This window comes from Prionailurus bengalensis, chromosome A1 (genome assembly GCF_016509475.1).
Source record: "Prionailurus bengalensis isolate Pbe53 chromosome A1, Fcat_Pben_1.1_paternal_pri, whole genome shotgun sequence".
Lineage (NCBI taxonomy): Eukaryota > Metazoa > Chordata > Mammalia > Carnivora > Felidae > Prionailurus > Prionailurus bengalensis.
In genome coordinates, this window is record NC_057343.1 from 80,587,581 (window position 1) to 80,606,291 (window position 18,711).

The following is an 18,711-nucleotide window of genomic DNA, read 5'->3' on the forward strand; positions in this document are numbered from 1 at the left end:
GGGTGGCTCAGCCGGTTGAGCATCCGACTTCGGCTCAGGTCGTGATCTCACGGCTCGTGGGCTCGAGCCCCGCATCGGGCTCTGTGCTGACAGCTCAGAGCCTGGAGCCTGCTTCGGATCCTGTGTCTCCCTCTGTCTCTGCTCCTCCTCTGCTTGCTCTCTGCCTCAAAAACATAAACGCTAAAAAAAATTTTAATTAAACAAAATAATGATGAGGCTTATCAGCCGCAGGTCACGTTTGGACTTTGAGACCACAATCAGGGAACATTGGGCACAGAGTGGGTAGTAGGTAATTTTAATGGTTTTAATGATTTTAATTTTAATGATTTTAATGATTTTAATTTTTAGTGTTGTCAGCCGTAATAATGGTATCGTGGTCACTTCTTTAAATTCTGTGTTAGCAGTAAAACTAAGCCCTGAACATCTTTCCTGCAGGGAAGCAAAGGACTGGATGGTTATCAAGGCCCGGATGGACCCCCGGGACTCAAGGTGAGCTCAGTTTTCCTGGGGCTGGGGGTGTGGTCTCCTGCCATCCACCCCATTGGAGGAGGTGTCCTCTGCCCTGTTTAACACTCACTAAGCAAACACACAACACCCCGCACTGGACAGATGATACGGACACGGACTTATCGGTCATGTGTCCGGACCTCACAGTGCTGCACACCACACAAGGCACATGGAGGGCACACTCGGGATCTGCACCCGGGAGCAGAGGGGACCAGCGGGGCTGTGGGGACAGGCTTTGTAGTAACAAGAGGGTGGGGTATCCCCTGTCCCCAGGGGGGAGTATGACTGGCTTGCTCGAAGAATGGGCTGGCAGGGAGGTGAGGACCAGTAGGTTGAGGACCAGGTCGGGTGCAGCTGGTCGGGTGATGGGGCTCCAGTCAGGCGGGGAGACTTTCCTGCTGGTGGGGAGCATATCTGGTGAGGACAGGGGCACTCTGCAATCAGGCCTTCGGGGGCCCCGGGAGGCTCGAGGACACCAAGGCAGCACTTGGAAGTTTCGGTGTCACAATCCAGATCAGGGTACAGTTGCATCGTTCCCAGCTTGGGTGTGGCTGCAGCCTGGTATCCGATGGGTGGCTGGGGTACTGTGACCAACGGGGGAACAGTCTGCCCTGCAGAAAGTCGTCCCCTGCCCGCTTCTGGTGTTTGAGAAGGACTTCAAAGTGAGGTTCGTGCCCTGCCCACACTGCTGCCTCTTGGTGTGTCCGGCTGGTGGCTGGGATGCCCAGGCATCACCACAGCACAGGGCAGACGGTCCACATTCAGCTTTACTCCCTAGTACTAAGCGTAGTTTCCCAAACTCCAAAAGGCGGGCCTCACGTTCTTCTGTTCTCCTCTTTCTTCCTCCAGGGAGAAGTGGGCGACCGCGGCCCCCCAGGTGCCCCCGCGTACTCGCCTCATCCCTCCCTGGCCAAAGGTTTGTGTGTGATTTCTCCTGCGGTTCTACATCGTACGGGATCCTCTTCTGTCTCGGACACAGAGTCATAAACTGGCAAGAGAGGCTTTCTGAGTAAAACAAAGCAAAGCAAAACAAAAGATGTTTAGAACACAACCTTTGGAGAATGTCAGTCCCATGTACAACTTAGCTTAAATGCTTAAACGTGGTGTCACAGAGAGGCGCTCGTTTCACGTGTGCCTAAGAGAGCGCCCTCTGCTGGGCGAGCCCTGCACTTCTGCATACGTCGTGCAGATTCTGGTTTCGCCACCTGTAAAGTCACTGGAGAAATCCAGTCCTTGGGCACATCTGGCCTCCCTGACGGCGGGAGTCCCAGCCGCCTTTGCTGGTTTCTGCCCCATGTGCACCAAGATGCTTACGGCCCCTGCTGGCCAGTCTGAAGCCGGAAACTGGCCATAATCCATAATCTGTACACAGCCACCTCCTTTCAACCTTCGAGGAATCCCCAGGTATTTGTGCATGATGGACTGCCCAGGAGAGGCTCCCGGTGCCCCAGTTGACCCCTGAGTGTACATGAAAGGTTTTGCATGTGTCACAGCTAATGCCCATCTCGTGATTTCACTCAGCCTCCCAGATTGGCAGGATCGTACCAAAATACGATTTTAATTCTGTGAGAAGAGCAGTGGGCTCAGAACCTTTTTGAATGTGAGTCCTTCTAGGTTCAAAAAAAAAAACCTGTTTTCAGTGCCCCCTCTAAGTAATCATATGTATATTTACTTATGGGTGATTCACCTATGTTGTGCAAAGCTCTGGGATTTTAGCTGCTATGGTTCACTACTGTATCCCCAATTTCTAGAACAGGACCAGGCAGAGAGTAGGTTACCTGAATGGCTGAACAGTGTATGTACTAAATAATACACATCAGGAAAGACTTTTACTTTAAAAGAGTTTAACTAAAGATGGTCTAATGTTTTCTTCCTGCACCCAGTATGTGTCCGCGGGTCAAGGACTTGCACCTGCTTGGTGCGAACCATCTGTCAGTTTAAGAACAGCCTTTGCATGTGCTTATCCGCTGTTGGTGAGAACTTAGACTAGCACAGGGCTAAGGACATCCCGGCAGAGCCCCTGAAGGAGTTCTCTGCAGGGTGGCATTGAAAGGACACCACTGGCCTCCCTCCGCAAGAACAACTGTGTTTTGTGCATTCTTGCGAATTAACACATACCGGTAAATGGGTATATTTGGAATCCCTGCTCAACACCTCAGATCGCCCTCCCTGCGCGGCTGGTACTCATGGAGTCCATGGGGTGTCCATGGACTGCGACACGCCTGCCAGGCCAGAAACCCCAGGAAGAGGAACATGAGGTTGATGTACTGTCAGTGGTTTTGGTGAAATGGAAATACTGTCCTTGAGGCTTTGGGAACATAATTTTTTAAATTAACCTCGGCGATTTTTCAAAAACGTTCACTGCCCAAGAGCCCGGCGTTGATCTAGCTTCCCCCGTCCACCACCCTGTATTTCTAAAACCACACTGGGAAGGCGATGGTTTTAAATTGGTGAGCTGGGGGGCGCCTGGGTGGCTCAGTCGGTTAAGTGTCCGACTTTGGCCTAGGTCATGATCTCGCGGTTCGTGAGTTCAAGCCCCGTGTCGGGCTCTGTGCCGACAGTTCAGAGCCAGGAGCCTGCTTCCGATTCTGTGTCTCCCTCTGTCTCTGCCCCTCCCCCATTCATGCTCTGTCTCTCAATAATAAATAAACATTTAAAAAATTTTTTTAATTAGTGAGCTGGCAGGTGAGGGCTCCTGACACAGGCTGATGAGCATCAGCGAAGAAAGGAAAATAAATATCTTCACAAAGTAGCTTTGCAGGAGCTCGTCGAATCCCAAAGGGTGGAGGATACTTGTGCTTTTTTTTCCCTAATGGTTGCAAAGTAACTGAAACAAGTCCTGCTCTTCTTCCAAACAAATGAGAGGGTCTGTGGTTTGCACGTTCATCGTCGTCTCTCACTCCGTGCTCATGGCCAGCGTTTCTTTAGGGCTCGCCGGAGCCCGGGCAGGGGTCTGAGTTGTTAGACCATTATGCTTGTTAATTGATTTACTTTTCCTAACCACCCCTTGAGAGGGGGCCTGATGTTAGTCCTGTTTTGCTGGTGGATAAATTGAAACACAGGAAGTTAAGTAACTTGCCCAAGGTCATGTAGAATGAGTGAAGGAGGAGCGTTCAGCGCCCCCCTGACCCCTGTGCAGAGCCCAGCACCCCTCCCCTGCCCCGCCCTCCGCAGGGAGCGGAGCCCCAGCACAGGTAGCCCAGACTCACACTCTCCACCCTACTTGTATGCAGGCACACAGGCATCCTTAATTCAACGACTTGCTTTTGAGATTAAACAAAACAAAAAAATTAAAGATCCCGTGCAGAGTGATGGCTTTCCTAACACTTGGTGATCCCTATGCGGTAAAATGTCATATTGTCTCATCTTTTCTCTCATCTTTCCCAGTTGTATTCCAGGGGAAAAAATGTGTTGCACAGTAAAGCATTGCTGTTGACCTGCAGAGAACACAGCGAGGCCGCTGTGTGTGTGTGTGTGTGTCTGTGTGTGTGTGTTTCAGGATAGGGTTTGTAAGAGTGCTCACGTACGCTATCCTTCCAGCAGACAGCCAGGAAAAGCGGAGCTGGGCTGGGGCTCTGGGGACGAGGGGCCTCACGCAGGAAGTCACCCTCCTCACTTCCTGGTCTTCCTGCACGGAGCCTGGTGCACGGGGGGATCCCCAGGCCTGTTGTTTCCTTCTTTATCCCCACTCTAGACTCAGCTGCTCTCCCAGCCTGACCCCTGTTCACGGATCCCCAGCACTCCCGCCAGAAGCAGACGCTCCCCTGCTCGCTGCTTTCCACTTGGCTGATCTCTTCTCCAGATCCCCTTCTGCCACCGTCCCCTGCCCTGTCCCTCCCGTCTCCTGTCCCCTCAGAGGGCACCCGTGTCCAACTGCCAGGCTGCCGTGTCCGTGAAACCTGAGTGCCAGTGGGCATGAAGCCTCACGTGTCTGTAAAAGTGGGGCTGTAGCTCTCCCCCGTCCCCCACAGCTTTATGAGAATCAGTTAAGTATTGCACACCGAGCCCAGTGCACACAGCAAAAGTTCCACAATGTCACCTGTTCCTATTATTTTTAATCTCTACGGTCCCTCAATGTCCGATTTCTCCCCAAAATAATCTTTCCCCCTTTTTAAACCTCTCTGTCATTTTATGATATTTATGGGAATCTTGTATCGCTCCTATTTGATTAGGAATGAGCTCTTCGAAAGCAGAGACCCCCATATATTAAACATTCGGAACCCCACCATCCTTCGGTGTATGAGATAAACGAGAAAATACGTGTTTGGTTGGTGAAAGTGTGCACGTCTGAGGCGGGTCCTGGACAGCGTCCTGTTCTCATTTCGAAGTCTGTCTTGATTCCAGGTGTCAGGGGTGATCCAGGATTCCCAGGGGCCCACGGGGAGCCAGGAAGCCGGGGTGAACCAGGAGACCCGGGCCCACCAGGCCCCCCTGGCACGTCCATCGGAGACGAAGGTAAAGGCTCCCTGGTGTCAAAAGACCAAACGTACGTCCCCTCGGGTCCCCGTACTGACTGCTCAGCTCTGCAGCCGGAGTCTCTTACAGACAAGGCTCAGGAGCTCTAACGGACTCAAGTGCATGCACCCAGTGTCTTCCCGGGAGCGTTGGGCCTGTGACAGTGACCCTTCCCCCCGCCCCGCCCCCTGCCACAGGGCCGGGCTCTGAGGTTGACAAGTAACCAGCATGATGCTGTCAGCTGGCCGGGAGGAGCATGCACAGCCCTCAGACGTCGTGGCCACACTTACGACTCTCAGACCATTGTCAGGGGGCGAGAGGAGGGGCTTTTTTAAAGTTGAAATACGGTGATGGGACCTTCCAACGGCATCAACCCTTAAGGTCCTGACCAGACTGTAAATCCACGAGTCCTGGTGGCCTCCTGGGGACGGGAATGCCAACACACACGTTACACGTCACAAGTCTCATGCTGCCGGTGGTCACTGTTGGATTTTCAGATGGCAAGAGAGGTTTACCAGGTGAAATGGGGCCCAAAGGCTTCATAGGAGACCCAGGCATCCCCGCGCTGTACCCCGGCCCTCCGGGAACCGACGGAAAGCCAGGGCCCCGAGGACCGCCAGGGCCTCCTGGACTACCTGGGCCAGACGGTAAGTGGAAGGAAACTCAAGAGTGGTGGTTTTCGTGTTCAGACAAAGAAGCCTGGCCCCAGTCAGATCTTTCCTGGGGTTTTTCTGCTAAATAATTCCGTGAATCAATGCGGTGGGCATCACACTAGGGCGTGGCAGGTGCTCTGGGATGCAAACAGAAAGGCTGGTGATGGAAGGAGGGCACAGCCTGGTGAATCTGTTGAGTATCAGCAGGCCCGCGGACATGACCCAGTAGGGTTTGGCTGGCTGTGGGTCCAGTGAGGTCAGCTCTCCAGTGGAAGACCTGAGCCGCGCAGTCTGGAAGCAGGTGCATGCTGAACGCTGTCGGGTGTCTGTGTGGTACGTTCCGTCACCTTCTTCCAGGGTGGAGCCTTCCTGCCTTGACTTGTACCCTCTCTCCTCTGTCTTACTAACAATCCAAGCAGACTCAATAATCTGTCTTCTCAGCCCACGTGGAGCCTCACTGAACAGTTGATAATAGTCGACAGGAAGAGGTGACTGCGTTATCGTAACAGGAAGTGGCCGCCGTTGGCCAAGGTCGAGACGCGAGACTCTGAGCATCTGTAAACCAGACAACCATGAGCTTCTGGACCCCATACTGCCTGGGGGTGTTGCTGAACCACAGCAGAGTGGAACTTTCAGGTTCCGATGTTACCCTGGCTCATCTTTTAGCTGAGGGTGCCCCCAGGAGGCAGGGAGACGGGCAGTCTGTCTTTGCGCTTGCCATCAAAAACAGTGATCTTTGCAGCTTCTGAGTTTAAAGGGCTGTTTTCGACATTGTAAAATCCCCTAATGGGAGCGTTCCATCCCCTCAAGAGTTTGGATATATGAAGCCTTGGAAGAAAACGTGAGCGCCCAATTTCTTCCCGTGTGATATGGTCCATAGTTTGTCAGTCTCCTTTCGAAACATCTGACTTTCAGTTCCCTGGCACCCTGCCCCATCCCAATAATCTCTGGGAGCTTCCTCTCTTCGGAGAGGGGGAGCCTCACATTGCCAACAGGTAGTGTTGGATTTCAGTGCAAAGGTCAGGTTCAGATCTGTGCTTTCGGTGCTTTGGGAAGACTGCTTCTCTTTGCCATCTCTAGAGGAAAGATGTTGGGGGTTAGAGAAGTGTATCTGCACATACTCCTCCCATTGAAAAATCAGCAGTCCCGGGGGCGCCTGGGGGGCTCGGTCGGTTAAGCCTCCGACTTTGGCTCAGGTCATGACCTCACAGTTCGTGAGTTCGAGCCCGCTTGGGGCACTGTGCTGACAGCTCAGGGCCTGCTTAGGATTCTCTCGCTCTCTCTCTCTGTCCATCCCCCCTACCAGAATCAATAAACTTTAATAGAAGAGCTGTAAAAATATCAGCAGTCCCCTCTCTGATTCCACTTGGTGTTGCACAGATTTCTATGTAATGTGGTTCTCCTGCTCCAACTCTCCTCCGACCGGCAAAGCCAAATTGTCACATTCTTCTGGAAATTTTTAGGTGCAGATATTTCCCTGGAATTTGCCAAATCATTTGAGCAGTGTTGTCTTTAATATATTTTTAGCCTGGAAGTAATATTTATTCCTGTGACATCGTTGATAATGGCTAAGTTTCTGTGAGCATGATATTTCCTGAGCAAATGTTATCTGTTAAGTTTTCCTCTCTGGGAACAGAACCTGATGTGTTAAAATTTTTTTAAGCACGAAGACTTGCCTCTTCAGAAGACTGACTGAAGGCTGACCTTGCCCCAATTCCTGTAACCAAATTTCGCTTTGCTAAAGATACAAACACCATCTTGTTTTACAAATCCTGCTCGGTTAAGACCGTGATTTGCTAACGTCAGTTAGCTGTAAACAAATCAACTACTTTCTTGTGCGTATTTTATTCACAAAATACATAGAATAGTGTCCAATAACTTTTATCAGCTTACGATATTAAAAGCATAGAACTTAAGTTCTCCTTGAAATATTTATTCTCCCCTGTGAGACACGTTGTTTCCCAGTTGCTTTTGTAAAGCGATCTCTTGCGCAAGAAGTAGCCAACCACAATGGTCTCTTAGGATTTTTGTGCATAATGTAATATCAGTGACCTTGATTCCCACAGAGCTCTCCAAGTCTCCCCCTGGAATGACATTGTTGGATTCCTTTCTTTAACCGCATTTCATCCTGCTTTATGTGTTGCTACTAATGAAAACCAGAATTCTTAGCCTTTTGCCGTTCCTGTAGAATCAAACCGTGTTGGCAGTTTTTCTTCTCAGCTAAATATTTTGCTCGCTCTTGGTTCGAGCCGAGTTCACGGAACCGAGGATGGGGGCAGTCCTGTCGTCTTCTAGAATAAGTCAGAATGCTGACAGCTTTGTCGTGGTCACTGGCCTCTTCAGGAGAATCATCCTGGAAATGTCTAAGAGGTGCACTGCTGTCCTATAGGACTTGTCTGAAGTTACGAATTTATTAGACAAAGAGAGCACTTAGGAAAGAGGCAGGATGGCCCCTTACGACGGCCACGCGGTGCCTCTGTGACTGGATTTGCAGTGTCAGCAACACCCAGGGTTTGTGTCAAACTTAAAAAGCCAACATCCCTGAGATATCCGTGGTCAAACGCCTACCTGTGCTCTGCACTCTTACAACTTCAGGAGATGTAAAATAAAGCCCACAAAAAAAAGTATTATAAAATAAAAAGGAGGCATCTGGGTGGCTCAGTTGGTTGAGCGTCCAACTTCGGCTCAGGTCATGATCTCGCAGCTTGTGAGTTTGAGCCCCGCGTCGGGCTCTGTGCTGACAGCTCGGAGCCTGGAGTCTGCTTCAGATTCTGTCTCCCTCTCTCTCTACCCCTCCCCCACTTGTGTTCTGTCTCTCTCTCCCTCTCTCTCTCTCAAAAATAAATAAACATTAAAAACATTTTTTAATTATAAAATAAAATAAAGCCCCCAAAGTCACCGCAGCCTGAATGCCCTTGGCCTGGTCGCCAGTGACCTGAGGAGCAGGTCCCAGGGCTCCATCTTGCTCATGGGCACAGGATGCAGATATCAGGCTTTCTTCCTGGGCTGGCCCTCTGTGCCCCCCCTCCCCGCTATCTCACTGGCTGTTCTCTTCAAGGCACCTTTGCTGGCCCCTCCTTCTCCCGCCTACACAGTCTGGGAGGTGACAGGGTTCCTTAAAGTTTGGTCTTGGACCCTTGTCTTGTACCCCCACCCACTGGACCCCCCAGTTATGGTGACCTTAAGCTCAGGCCGTTTGCCGGCACTCCCTGTGTCCCCGATCCAGTTCTGTATTGAGCCCCCGACTCTCACAAACTGTCATCCGTCACATGGCCGCCTGGCTTGTCTCACAGACATCTCGAACTTTGTGTGTCCACACTGAACTCTGGGTCTCCTGCCGCCCGGCTCCCCGACCCGACACGCCCCGTGCTGGGCCTCGTCCCCACCCCGACGCACACACACAGACCCGGAGCTTGGGCCACAGCCTCGCTCGCCCACACACTGGACCCATCGCCAGGTCCCACGGACTCTGCCTCTGCAGTCTGTCCACCACTTTTCCCCCACGCCCCCTGTGCTACTCAAATACACATCACGCATGTCTGCTATAGTCAGCCTGCTCATCACCAGCCTCCACTCAACTGTCTGCAGGGGTAGCATGTAGATTTTTAACCCGTAAACTTGTGTGACGTCCCCCCTCAGAACTCCTTAATGGCTCCTTATTGCCCTTGGAGAAAACCCCAGCCCCTGGCATTCCCCTCCAGTTCCTGGCTTTCCTCCCACCTCAGGGGCTCTCGGGTGTGCTGTTCTCTCCAGAACCCCGGTGCCCACCCTCGGCCAGCTCCCTCTTGTTCCTTGGGTCCTGGGCCAGCGCCTAGACCGGGCTTTCCTGACCCCCCCATTCTGAACAGGCTTTCTCTACTGCTCTCCCTGACAGCTCCCTGTTTACGTGGCACCGGCCCTCATTTGAACTTCCATGTGGGTTTGTTCACTAATGTGTGTCTGCTGTGTGTCCACGCGTAAACCGTAGGCACCGTGAGGGTCTGCGGTTTTCTCTCCAGCTGCAGACACGGCGCCTGGCTCACACAGGTGCTGGACGAGACAGATGTTGGACACCCAAGAGTGAAGGAGAGTGATCATCTTGAATGCGTAGGGAGAGCGAGCCACACGGGACAGTAGTCGTTGCCACCCTTCCATAAATATCTATCCCTACTTGGGAGGCTGCTGACATTGAAATGCTGGTGTCCCTCTGCCAAGCAGTTAGCAAACGTTAGCGTTAGCACGGGTGTTTCCTCTCCTTCCGGTCTCCCTAGTGGCCTGTTTCCCTCTCCCTCCCTGCGGAATGGCAGCATGTGTCCCAGTGTAGGGCGGGGGAGGTCTGGATCTGAGGCTGCGAGCCTCACCGGGTTTGGCCCTGAGGACAGACAGGGTGGGGGACCCTCCAGTCCTTCCGGGCCCTGCTGGTGTCTAGGAGTGCGTGGCTCGTTCCCACCACAAGGTGGCGCTGCCGTCCAGTAGACGAGGCCAGAAGGTGGGTGGTTCTAATCCCTCTACATATCCCTGCTCGCGGAATTAGCGGAGCTTCTGAGGGGCCCTGAGCCTAGTTACTGGGGGTGAGGGTCGGGAAAGGGGAGGTGAGGTTGCCGGAGCCAGATGGTCCCCTGTTCTCTGCATTAACTACACAAACCCGGCTGTGCACCTGCTCCAGGGGGATCGTTAGGGAACCGAGGTAGTTTTAATATCTTATTCTGTTGGTGTGCCTGGGTGGCGCAGTCGGTTAAGCGTCCGACTTCAGCCAGGTCACGATCTCGCGGTCCGTGAGTTCGAGCCCCGCGTCAGGCTCTGGGCTGATGGCTCGGAGCCTGGAGCCTGTTTCCGATTCTGTGTCTCCCTCTCTCTCTGCCCCTCCCCTGTTCATGCTCTGTCTCTCTCTGTCCCCCCCAAAAAAAATTAAAAAAAATTAAAATAAAAAAAAATATCTTATTCTGTTTTCTGTCTTTTGGGGACACCAAACTTGTGTTGGTTTTGGATTACAAGCCTTTAGCATGTAAATAGATATGTGGTCGATTACACAGAAATATTGTAAAGATACCAATTGTCCCCACGATGTATAAATGCCCATAGAATTTTTTTACATGTAAATTGCTTTTTTTTAATTATTATAGAAGAATGTGTTTACTATTCAGAGTTTGAAACTATATAGAAGACTAAAAAGAAAAAAATACAATTAGTAAAAATAAAATCTTAAGAAACTAAAAAATAGTGCTCGCTTCGGCAGCACATATACTAAAATTGGAACGATACAGAGAAGATTAGCATGGCCCCTGCGCAAGGATGACACGCAAATTCGTGAAGCGTTCCATATTTTTAATCGGAAAAAAAAAAGAAACTAAAAAATAAATCACTTTTTTTGAAAAACAATAAACTAAGGGGCGCCTGGGTGGCTCAGTCAGTTAAGCCTCTGACTCTTGATTTCGGCTCAGGTCATGATCTCGCAGTTTGTGGGTTCAAGCCCCACATCAGGCTCTGTGCTGACAGCACGGAGCCTCCTTAGGATTCTCTCTCTCTCTCTCTCTCTCTCTCTCTCTCTCTGCCCCTCCCCTGCTCATGCTCTATCTCTCTCTCTCTGTATCAAAATACATAAAATTTTTTTAGTGGGATAAAATACATGGTAGAAAGTGAAAGCCTTTCCTTGGACTCAACATTTCCCAAAAGCAAAGGTTTTTATCTCTAGACTTCAATAGAAAAGCTGAACACCTAGCCCCTCTCATTCCCTTGCATCCCTGGGAGCTGTGGCCCCAGAATGGCCCAGCGGGTGTCCTGGGATGGAGTCACACCCTGTTGGGGGACCTCGCGGTAAGCCTTCCAGCACTGGGTCCGGGGAGACGTGGGGTCTCCACACCGTGCTCACGGGCCGCCCTTGGATCTTCTCCTTAGGTTTCCTTTTCGGCCTTAAAGGAGCAGAAGGAAATGTGGGCTACCCTGGCCCTTCTGGTTTCCCGGGGGCTCGCGGACAGAAAGGCTGGAAAGGTAAGGAACGTCGAGAGCACCGGAGGAAGGGCGGGAGGCCATGACCCCTCTCACTGGCTCTGACGTGAGACAACCCTTCGCATCCCCCTGCGCCTCCATTCTCCCACGATGTTACCGGAGCCGAGGTGCGTGGCACCCACCACCCGGCCCTCCGTCTGCGCTCCCTCCTCCCGCCTGTGTCTCCGCCTGCACCACTGAACCTTCTGGGAGTGCGGAGCCCGGTACAGAGCCAATGAATCCATGATTCCTCTAAGGGCTCAGCGCCAAGGCTGCGTAACGAGCACCTGCGCAAGCTTGTCCGCTACGGAGTTCCCTTAGACTAGGCCTGGCTGCCCATCTCCCCGAGTTAGGGACTAGTCACCGCAGGGCAGGTGCCCTGGGCTCACCCCCCACTGCTGGTGGAGGTGTGGTCGACCGAGCAGAACAAAGGGGTTTCTGTGTACGAAATATGCCGCGCCCGGGGGACGCTCCGTCTCTGGGAGGCGGCCGCCCAGGGGCCCCAAGCAGCACACCCCAACCTTTGTGGCTCACACGGGACGTGAGGGTGTGTTGGCGCCTGGGGGAGGGGAGGTGGTGACTGCAGAATCACTCACCATGGAGGGCTGCAGAGGACTCCTCCCGTGAGCCCCCGCCTGCCACCTGTGCCCTGGGGAGCACCCGCCACCAACAGTGGGTTCCCCGGGCCCGGCCTCAGGCACACAAAGAAGGGAGGTCACAGATTTCTTCCCTCCCACCCAGGATCCTGGCTCTGAACCCACCGCTCCAGCCAGGCACACCCCCCCACCCATGGCCCCCCTTTGTCCCAGACCCTGGAGCCTTGTCTGCCCCCCGTCCCTGACCTGGGAGGCCCGTGGTGGCCTCTGGAGCCCCTGTTCCTCAGCTCCACACACAGCTCTGTAAACGGCCTGTTGGGTAACATGTTGGGTAAACGTGGCAGGGTTCTGCGTCCCGGGGAGTAACTCACATTCCTCATCCAGGAAACGGGGGTAATGGGTAACAGTCCCCCGAGCACAGGAAGTCCCCGAGTGCCCCCTCCTCGGTCCAGCCCCCACCTCCCTGGACTTCTGCCCCCGGCAAAGCACGTGCTTCACGAGCACATAGTGAGCCTTCCCGCCTCCCTCGTGTTGCAGGTGATGCTGGGGACTGTAAGTGCGCAGAAGGCGACCAGTTCATCGGGGGCCTCCCGGGGCCACCAGGACCCAAGGGCCTTCCAGGCATCAACGGGGAGCCTGGGAAGAAAGGGAGCCAGGGAGACCCCGGCCAGCATGGCATCCCTGGGTTCCCAGGGTTCAAGGTGAGACACCAGTCCCATCAGAGCTGATAGGATGTCCTTGATGGCTTTTGTCTATTAAATGAACGCAGATTTAGACCAGCAACGCTCACCTCCCTCCCTCCCCCCCCCCCCCCCCCGGTGCTCCATCGAAAAAGGCCACATGCTCCGGGAGGAACCTCGAAACGTTCACTGGTGAGAATGTGAACGGCGTGGCTACTGTGGAAGTGTCCAGGACAGGCGTATCTAGAGACAGGAAGCAGACAGCAGTCACCGGGGGCTGGGGGAAGGGGAGGGGCAGTGAGTGTTTCATGGCTCTGGGTTTTCTGGGGGAGGTGATGAAATTATATAATAGTGACGGTTGCACAATCTCGCAATTATTGCAGTTGTTTTCGTTGCACTAAAAAAACCCCAAATTGCGTGCTTCAAAATGGTAAATTTTATGGTGTATAAATTACATCTCAAAAAAATTTTAAAAACCTAGCATTTTGGATGTAAAGCGTCTTCCTTACAGAACATTCAGATTTGGTATAGAACTGATTAAGCATTTTATGAAGTCTCTCTGAACCAGATTAAAAAGTGAGGCCCCCCCCCAAGTAAATCATGAATTTACACGAGTGTGTGAACTTACCTGCCCATGGATTCCTTGTGTGTATCACACCTTTATTTTAGATCACGCCTAGGATTTTAGTTCACACCGATGAAAAGAACATCTGTAGATCTTTCCTGGGCAAGAGGTTTTAACCAGTGACTTCAAAGCCAGTATCAGCTAAAGCCAAAGACATTATACAGCATTTATTTTACATAAGAGACAACCGCAATAGATTTATAGTGTGGAAAGTCTATCATTTTACTTATTCAGCCAATAGGGGAAAAGTTGCTCAGGACATTTGACCAAGGACAGAATGACCTGGCTGTGTGACCTGGTGCTGGGGAAAGGCAGCCACACGCAGCTGCTGATACAGAAGGTTCCGACTTATAATCGCTTTGTGACACAGGAGCTTTGAGGGCGAAAGGAGTTCCAGAGCACCTGTTCTCTGCTTCACACCTTGAGATTCCTCAGGATAACACAGTACTGTCCAACTAGAACAGTAGGGGCTATGATACCGTCTCCGGGCAGCTGGGTGGCTCAGGCGATTAAGCGTCCAACTTCGACTCGGGTCATGATCTTGCAGTTTGTGAGTTCGAGCCCCGTGTCGGGCTCTGTGCTGACGGCTCAGAGCCTGGAGCCTCGTTGGGATTCTGTCTCCTCCTCTCTCTGCCCCTCCCCTGCTCATGCTCTGTCTCTCTCTGTCTCTCAGTAATAAATAAATGTTAAAAAAATTTTTTTAAATGATACCGTCTCCCAATCAGGGAGGTCTCACCATGTAAATGCATATGCGGTGAGAGTTCCACAATTACTACTGGCCAAACTAGTAGGATCTTCGGTTGTTTATAAAATGATCGAGAATCTCCTAGAAGCCAAAAGGATCCCATTTTGTGCACCGGGGGTGTCTGACATCTTCCAAGGGTACACGCTTCCCCCAGCTGTGTGACACACACACCCACGGCATTTTTGTTCAGAGACCTCGGGTATCGTGTTTGTTGTCCTGCATTTAATTATATGTTTATGTGTCTGGCAAGCCTGCTACGGGAGAAATGCCAGGGATGGTTTCTGGTTTTTTACTGCCTGTGCGGCTAGAGTGTGGGAGACTGAAGCATGGGAGTCAGTCAGTAAGTGAGTTCATCCGTCCACCTGTTTGCCCAGCACCTACAGACTGAGCGCTGTCTGTGTGCCATGCGCCCTCCCGGACTCGGAAAGAATGTGGCCCTTTTCCGCAAAGAACTAAATCAATAAATCAAGTATCTGTGGAATTTTTCAGAACAGTCCATTTCATTAGACCAACGCTGCAAGTTCTCATATTCTTGCAAATAACAACAGGCAAGATTTTCCAGAAACTAGCACATCACACATATTAACATCCTGGCCTGTGAACCTGCTCCTTTCTCCCCACTGAACCTAGACTGGATTTTGTGACATAAAATGTGATGTCCCTGCCATAAGCTTGTCTCTAAAGTATGATTTTTTTTCCCAACCTTAATTTCAGTCTGGAAGACGAGCCGTCCACAAATCTCTCTTTGTCCTTCTCAGTATTGAATGAGCACAAACTTGCCTCCTTTGTACGTGGAGGCTTGGATTCTAACTAATGTGGTGAAGATTTAGCGGCCTTGGGTTTGTCTTAGGTCACCGCTTCTCAAGAGTTCACGAGCATGTGAATCCCTGGGAGTTTGTTAAAACAGACATTCCTGTTCCGTACCCCAGGGTGGGGCCCAAGGTTGTGCCTTGTTTTTAAGTTTATTTATTTATCAGAGAGAGAGAGAGAACAAGTAGGGGGGCAGAGGGAGAGGGAGAGGGAGAGAGAGAATCCCAAGCGGGCTCCATGCTATCAGCGCAGAGCCCAATGCGGGGCCCAAACTCATAAACCATGAGATCATGACCTGAGCCGAGATCAGGAGTCAGACCCGTAACCGAGTGACCCACCAGGTGCCCCAAGGTTCTGCATTTCTAATGAACTCCCAGGGGAGACCGATGCTGCTTGTCTGCGGACCACACTTTGAGTAGCGAGATTCTGGTTTTCACTATCCAGCCACGTATGGCTCCTTCTGTTAAGTTTTCATTATTTGAACTTTAATTCGGGCGCTCGGTGGCCATTTGTGGCTGGTGGCTCCCGGACTGGACCACCAGGTGCAGAGCATCTCACGCAGGGCAGAAGATCCTCGGGGGCAGCGCCAGGCATGACGTTGGAGAGGTTCCCGAGCTGTGTGAGCCGAAACTTGTCATCTTCCCTGGCGTCCTTAACAGTGTGAAGGAGGCAGAAACTGTGTGTTTGCTCCCACAGGGCGCCCCTGGCAACGTCGGGCCTCCAGGGCCCAAAGGGGTGAAGGGCGATTCTCGGGCAATCACCACCAAAGGTCAGTCTTCGGGGTCTGGCAGTTCCGGGACCCACGGTCCTTCCGTGGCAGCATCTGGGTGAGTACAGTCACACCTCAAATCCCTTCCCAGGTGAGAGGGGACAGCCAGGTGTCCCAGGCGTGCCTGGTCTGAAAGGTGACGACGGTGTCCCAGGGCGCGACGGGCTGGATGGATTCCCAGGCCTCCCAGGCCCCCCTGTGAGTATCTCGAGTGAGGGGCTGGGTCCACCCGGTGCAGCCCGTGTGGTTTCATGCGCACAAATCCTGTCCGTTAGGAAGCAGGGAGTTAGGTCGGAAGCCACGCCCGGAGGGAACATTCTAGGCCAACCAGTTAACAGGTGTTTCTCCTGGTGGAGGACAGAATGGGAGCCTGGGGTGGCGGCCGCTTCCTCCGGAGGCAGAACCTCCTCCAGGCTGTCCCCCGGTGCTGGTGGCCGCGGCTGTCCCTCGTGTCTCCTGCCTGTGCCGTCGCATCAGCTTCCCTCCGCGTATCTGTCTGTATCTGGCACTCCCGTCTGCAGGGCTCCGCCTCTCCTTACCCCGATCGCCCTCTCTGTCCAGAGCAGCCACGCTCTCAGGCAGGGGCAGCAGGACTCCAGCGTCTGGCGGGGACACAGTTCACCCCGCGACATTTCCTTCTCAGCCTCACGCCACGGTTCCCTGTAGCGGCTTGTCTGCCGCGTTCCAAAAGCCAGGCCTCCGCTGTGCCCAACGTGGGTCACTTCCAGTTGTGGCCCTCGCACGCTCCCAGTGCGCTTCTCGTGGGCTCCCTGGAAACACCTGGATTATTCATAACCTAGTATTGCTTTTTTAGTTTCAACCCTGAAAACCGTTTCCAAAAAGAATTCGCGCGGCCCCGTTGCATTGGCACGCTGCCGCCTCCGAGTCGTGCCTGAGATGGGCGGGAAACAGCGAGGGGCCGTCACCTGTCAGTGCTGAGTGCGGGTCCAGCCTGAGGTCCTAGGATCCCAGCTGGGCAGGGAGCCTCGGGGGCTTGGGGAGGTGGGGCTCTGCCCTGCACGGGCTGCCGCCTGCCGTGGGCGCATCCCGGCCTCATTCTCGCTTGGACAGATGGGCTGGGATTCGCCAGCATGGCTTTGCACCGGCTCATCCAGATAGGCCCAGCGTGAAGTCCGCTGTGTTTGCCCCTGACCTGCTGACAGCCATTCTCTGACCCCCGTGCCCACAGTCCCCTTATCTCTCCATTGCCCCCTGCCTTCCACACCTGCTGGGTGGTTTCATCCACAGGGAGCACCCTGTGGGTTGTTGTTGTTTTTTATGCTTATTTATTTTTAAGAGAGAGAAAGAGTGCAGGTGGGAGAGAGACAGAGAGAGGGGGAGACACAGAACCCGAAGCAGGCTCCAGGCTCTGAGCTGTCAGCACAGAGCCCGACGCGGGGCCCAAACCCACAAACCCTGAGATCATGACCTGAGCCGACGTCGGACGCCTAACCGACTGAGCCCCCACGGCGCCCTGCACCCTGCCTTTTTGGTCCTGTCTCACCTCCTTATTTCCAGTGAATGCACTGCTCCTTCTGGCGCAAACCAGACTCCTTTCTCCAATGACGTATCACCCCTGTGGACAGTGGACATGTCACACCTGCCTCATCGTGACAGTGAGAACAGTCTGTTCCTACTCGTGTTGATGATCTGGGCTTGCACCTAATTCCCCCTCAGGATTCTTCCTTGTGAATGAAGGTCCCGACTGAGGAGGGCGAGAGGCTTGGGAAGAGGAAAGCAAATACTCAGATTTGTGTGTCTCCCGTTGTGTCACTCGTGCACAAAACCTGCCTTCATCCCAAGCTCGGTTAGACTGTGACTGAGGCACCTGTGACTCTCCACCGTTCTTCGGCTCTGTGTCCCTCACACACAACTCAGGGGAATGGGAAGGAGAACCGGGATATGGCCGTTGAGGTTCCCACGTATTTTAAGAGATAAACCGAATTTCCACGCAGGGTGACGGCATCACAGGCCCCCCAGGGGACATCGGTTACCCAGGAACACCGGGCACGAAGGGCGCCCCAGGAGAGAGAGGCTCCCCGGGATTGGGCCTGCCCGGCCCCAAAGGCGAGCGCGGTTTCCCCGGAGATGTGGGATCACCTGGACCGCCAGGCTTTCCCGGGCCCGCTGGTCCCCCGGGTGCTCCCGGACAGATAGGTACGGAGGAGTCCTCTCTGTATCTTTCAGTCGTGGGACCTTCCCCTTCTTTAGCAAATGTATAAATTCCCCTGGCGTCACGGGACAATCCATGTTGCACCATCAGTCATGGGCACAGACAAACCAATGCGGGGTTTTCCTGGCCGACCACAGTCAGGTCACCCTCGGGTGGGCCTGTCCCTCTGGTGCCCTGGTCACGGGGGCTCCACACACCGTTCAGGCGTGTGCTTCTGGATTGCCTGCCGTCCCAGCTCCCCCCCCCCCCGGCCCCCCGGCACACGCCCTTGGATAGGTTGGCAACTCTCAGTTGCTTCAGAATCGCCTCACCCCTGCATTGTGTCTTGCTCCCAGACTGCGATACAGGTGTGAAAAGGCCCATCGGAGATGACGGACAGAAGACCGTGCGGCCAGGTACCGTGATAGAGACCAGGAGGCTCTAGGACACTTGAAAGCCTTGGGTTTGTAAGATGAGCCACTGAGTGAGTGGCTGCCGTGAGCTCCCGCAGGTTGGCACCCCTCCGTCAGCTTGTCATCCGGGGGAGGGGACGCACAGTGAAACACGGACCTGCCAGGCTTCCCACCAGTGCGAAGCCCCAGGCTACGGTGCTGATAAAATACCGTCACACTTAGAGTGTATGCATACATTCGTGTGTGTGTGTGTGTGTGTGTGTGTGTGTGAGCTGTATTCGCTGGCTGTGTGTGGTGAAAACTGCTCCAGATGTCTGTCAGAAGAGAGTGTGGTCTAGCGAT

At 53.3% G+C, this 18,711-nt stretch overlaps 1 protein-coding gene and 1 non-coding gene across 2 annotated transcripts in view; both read left to right on the forward strand.

Annotated features, from left to right (window-relative positions):
- The window catches only part of COL4A2 (collagen type IV alpha 2 chain), a 173,557-nt gene that overhangs the window by 119,714 nt on the left and 35,132 nt on the right, over positions 1-18,711 (forward strand). Inside the window, exons 17-26 of the mRNA XM_043573741.1 lie at positions 436-489; positions 1,357-1,423; positions 4,852-4,962; positions 5,460-5,609; positions 11,490-11,582; positions 12,713-12,876; positions 15,732-15,804; positions 15,896-16,002; positions 17,760-17,961; positions 18,313-18,372. Of these exons, the coding sequence (XP_043429676.1) occupies positions 436-489; positions 1,357-1,423; positions 4,852-4,962; positions 5,460-5,609; positions 11,490-11,582; positions 12,713-12,876; positions 15,732-15,804; positions 15,896-16,002; positions 17,760-17,961; positions 18,313-18,372 (1,081 nt within the window). The remainder of the gene's footprint in view (positions 1-435; positions 490-1,356; positions 1,424-4,851; positions 4,963-5,459; positions 5,610-11,489; positions 11,583-12,712; positions 12,877-15,731; positions 15,805-15,895; positions 16,003-17,759; positions 17,962-18,312; positions 18,373-18,711) is intronic.
- LOC122496260 lies at positions 10,815-10,921 on the forward strand. The gene has a single exon (XR_006300743.1). It is a non-coding gene; the product is annotated as a U6 spliceosomal RNA (small nuclear RNA).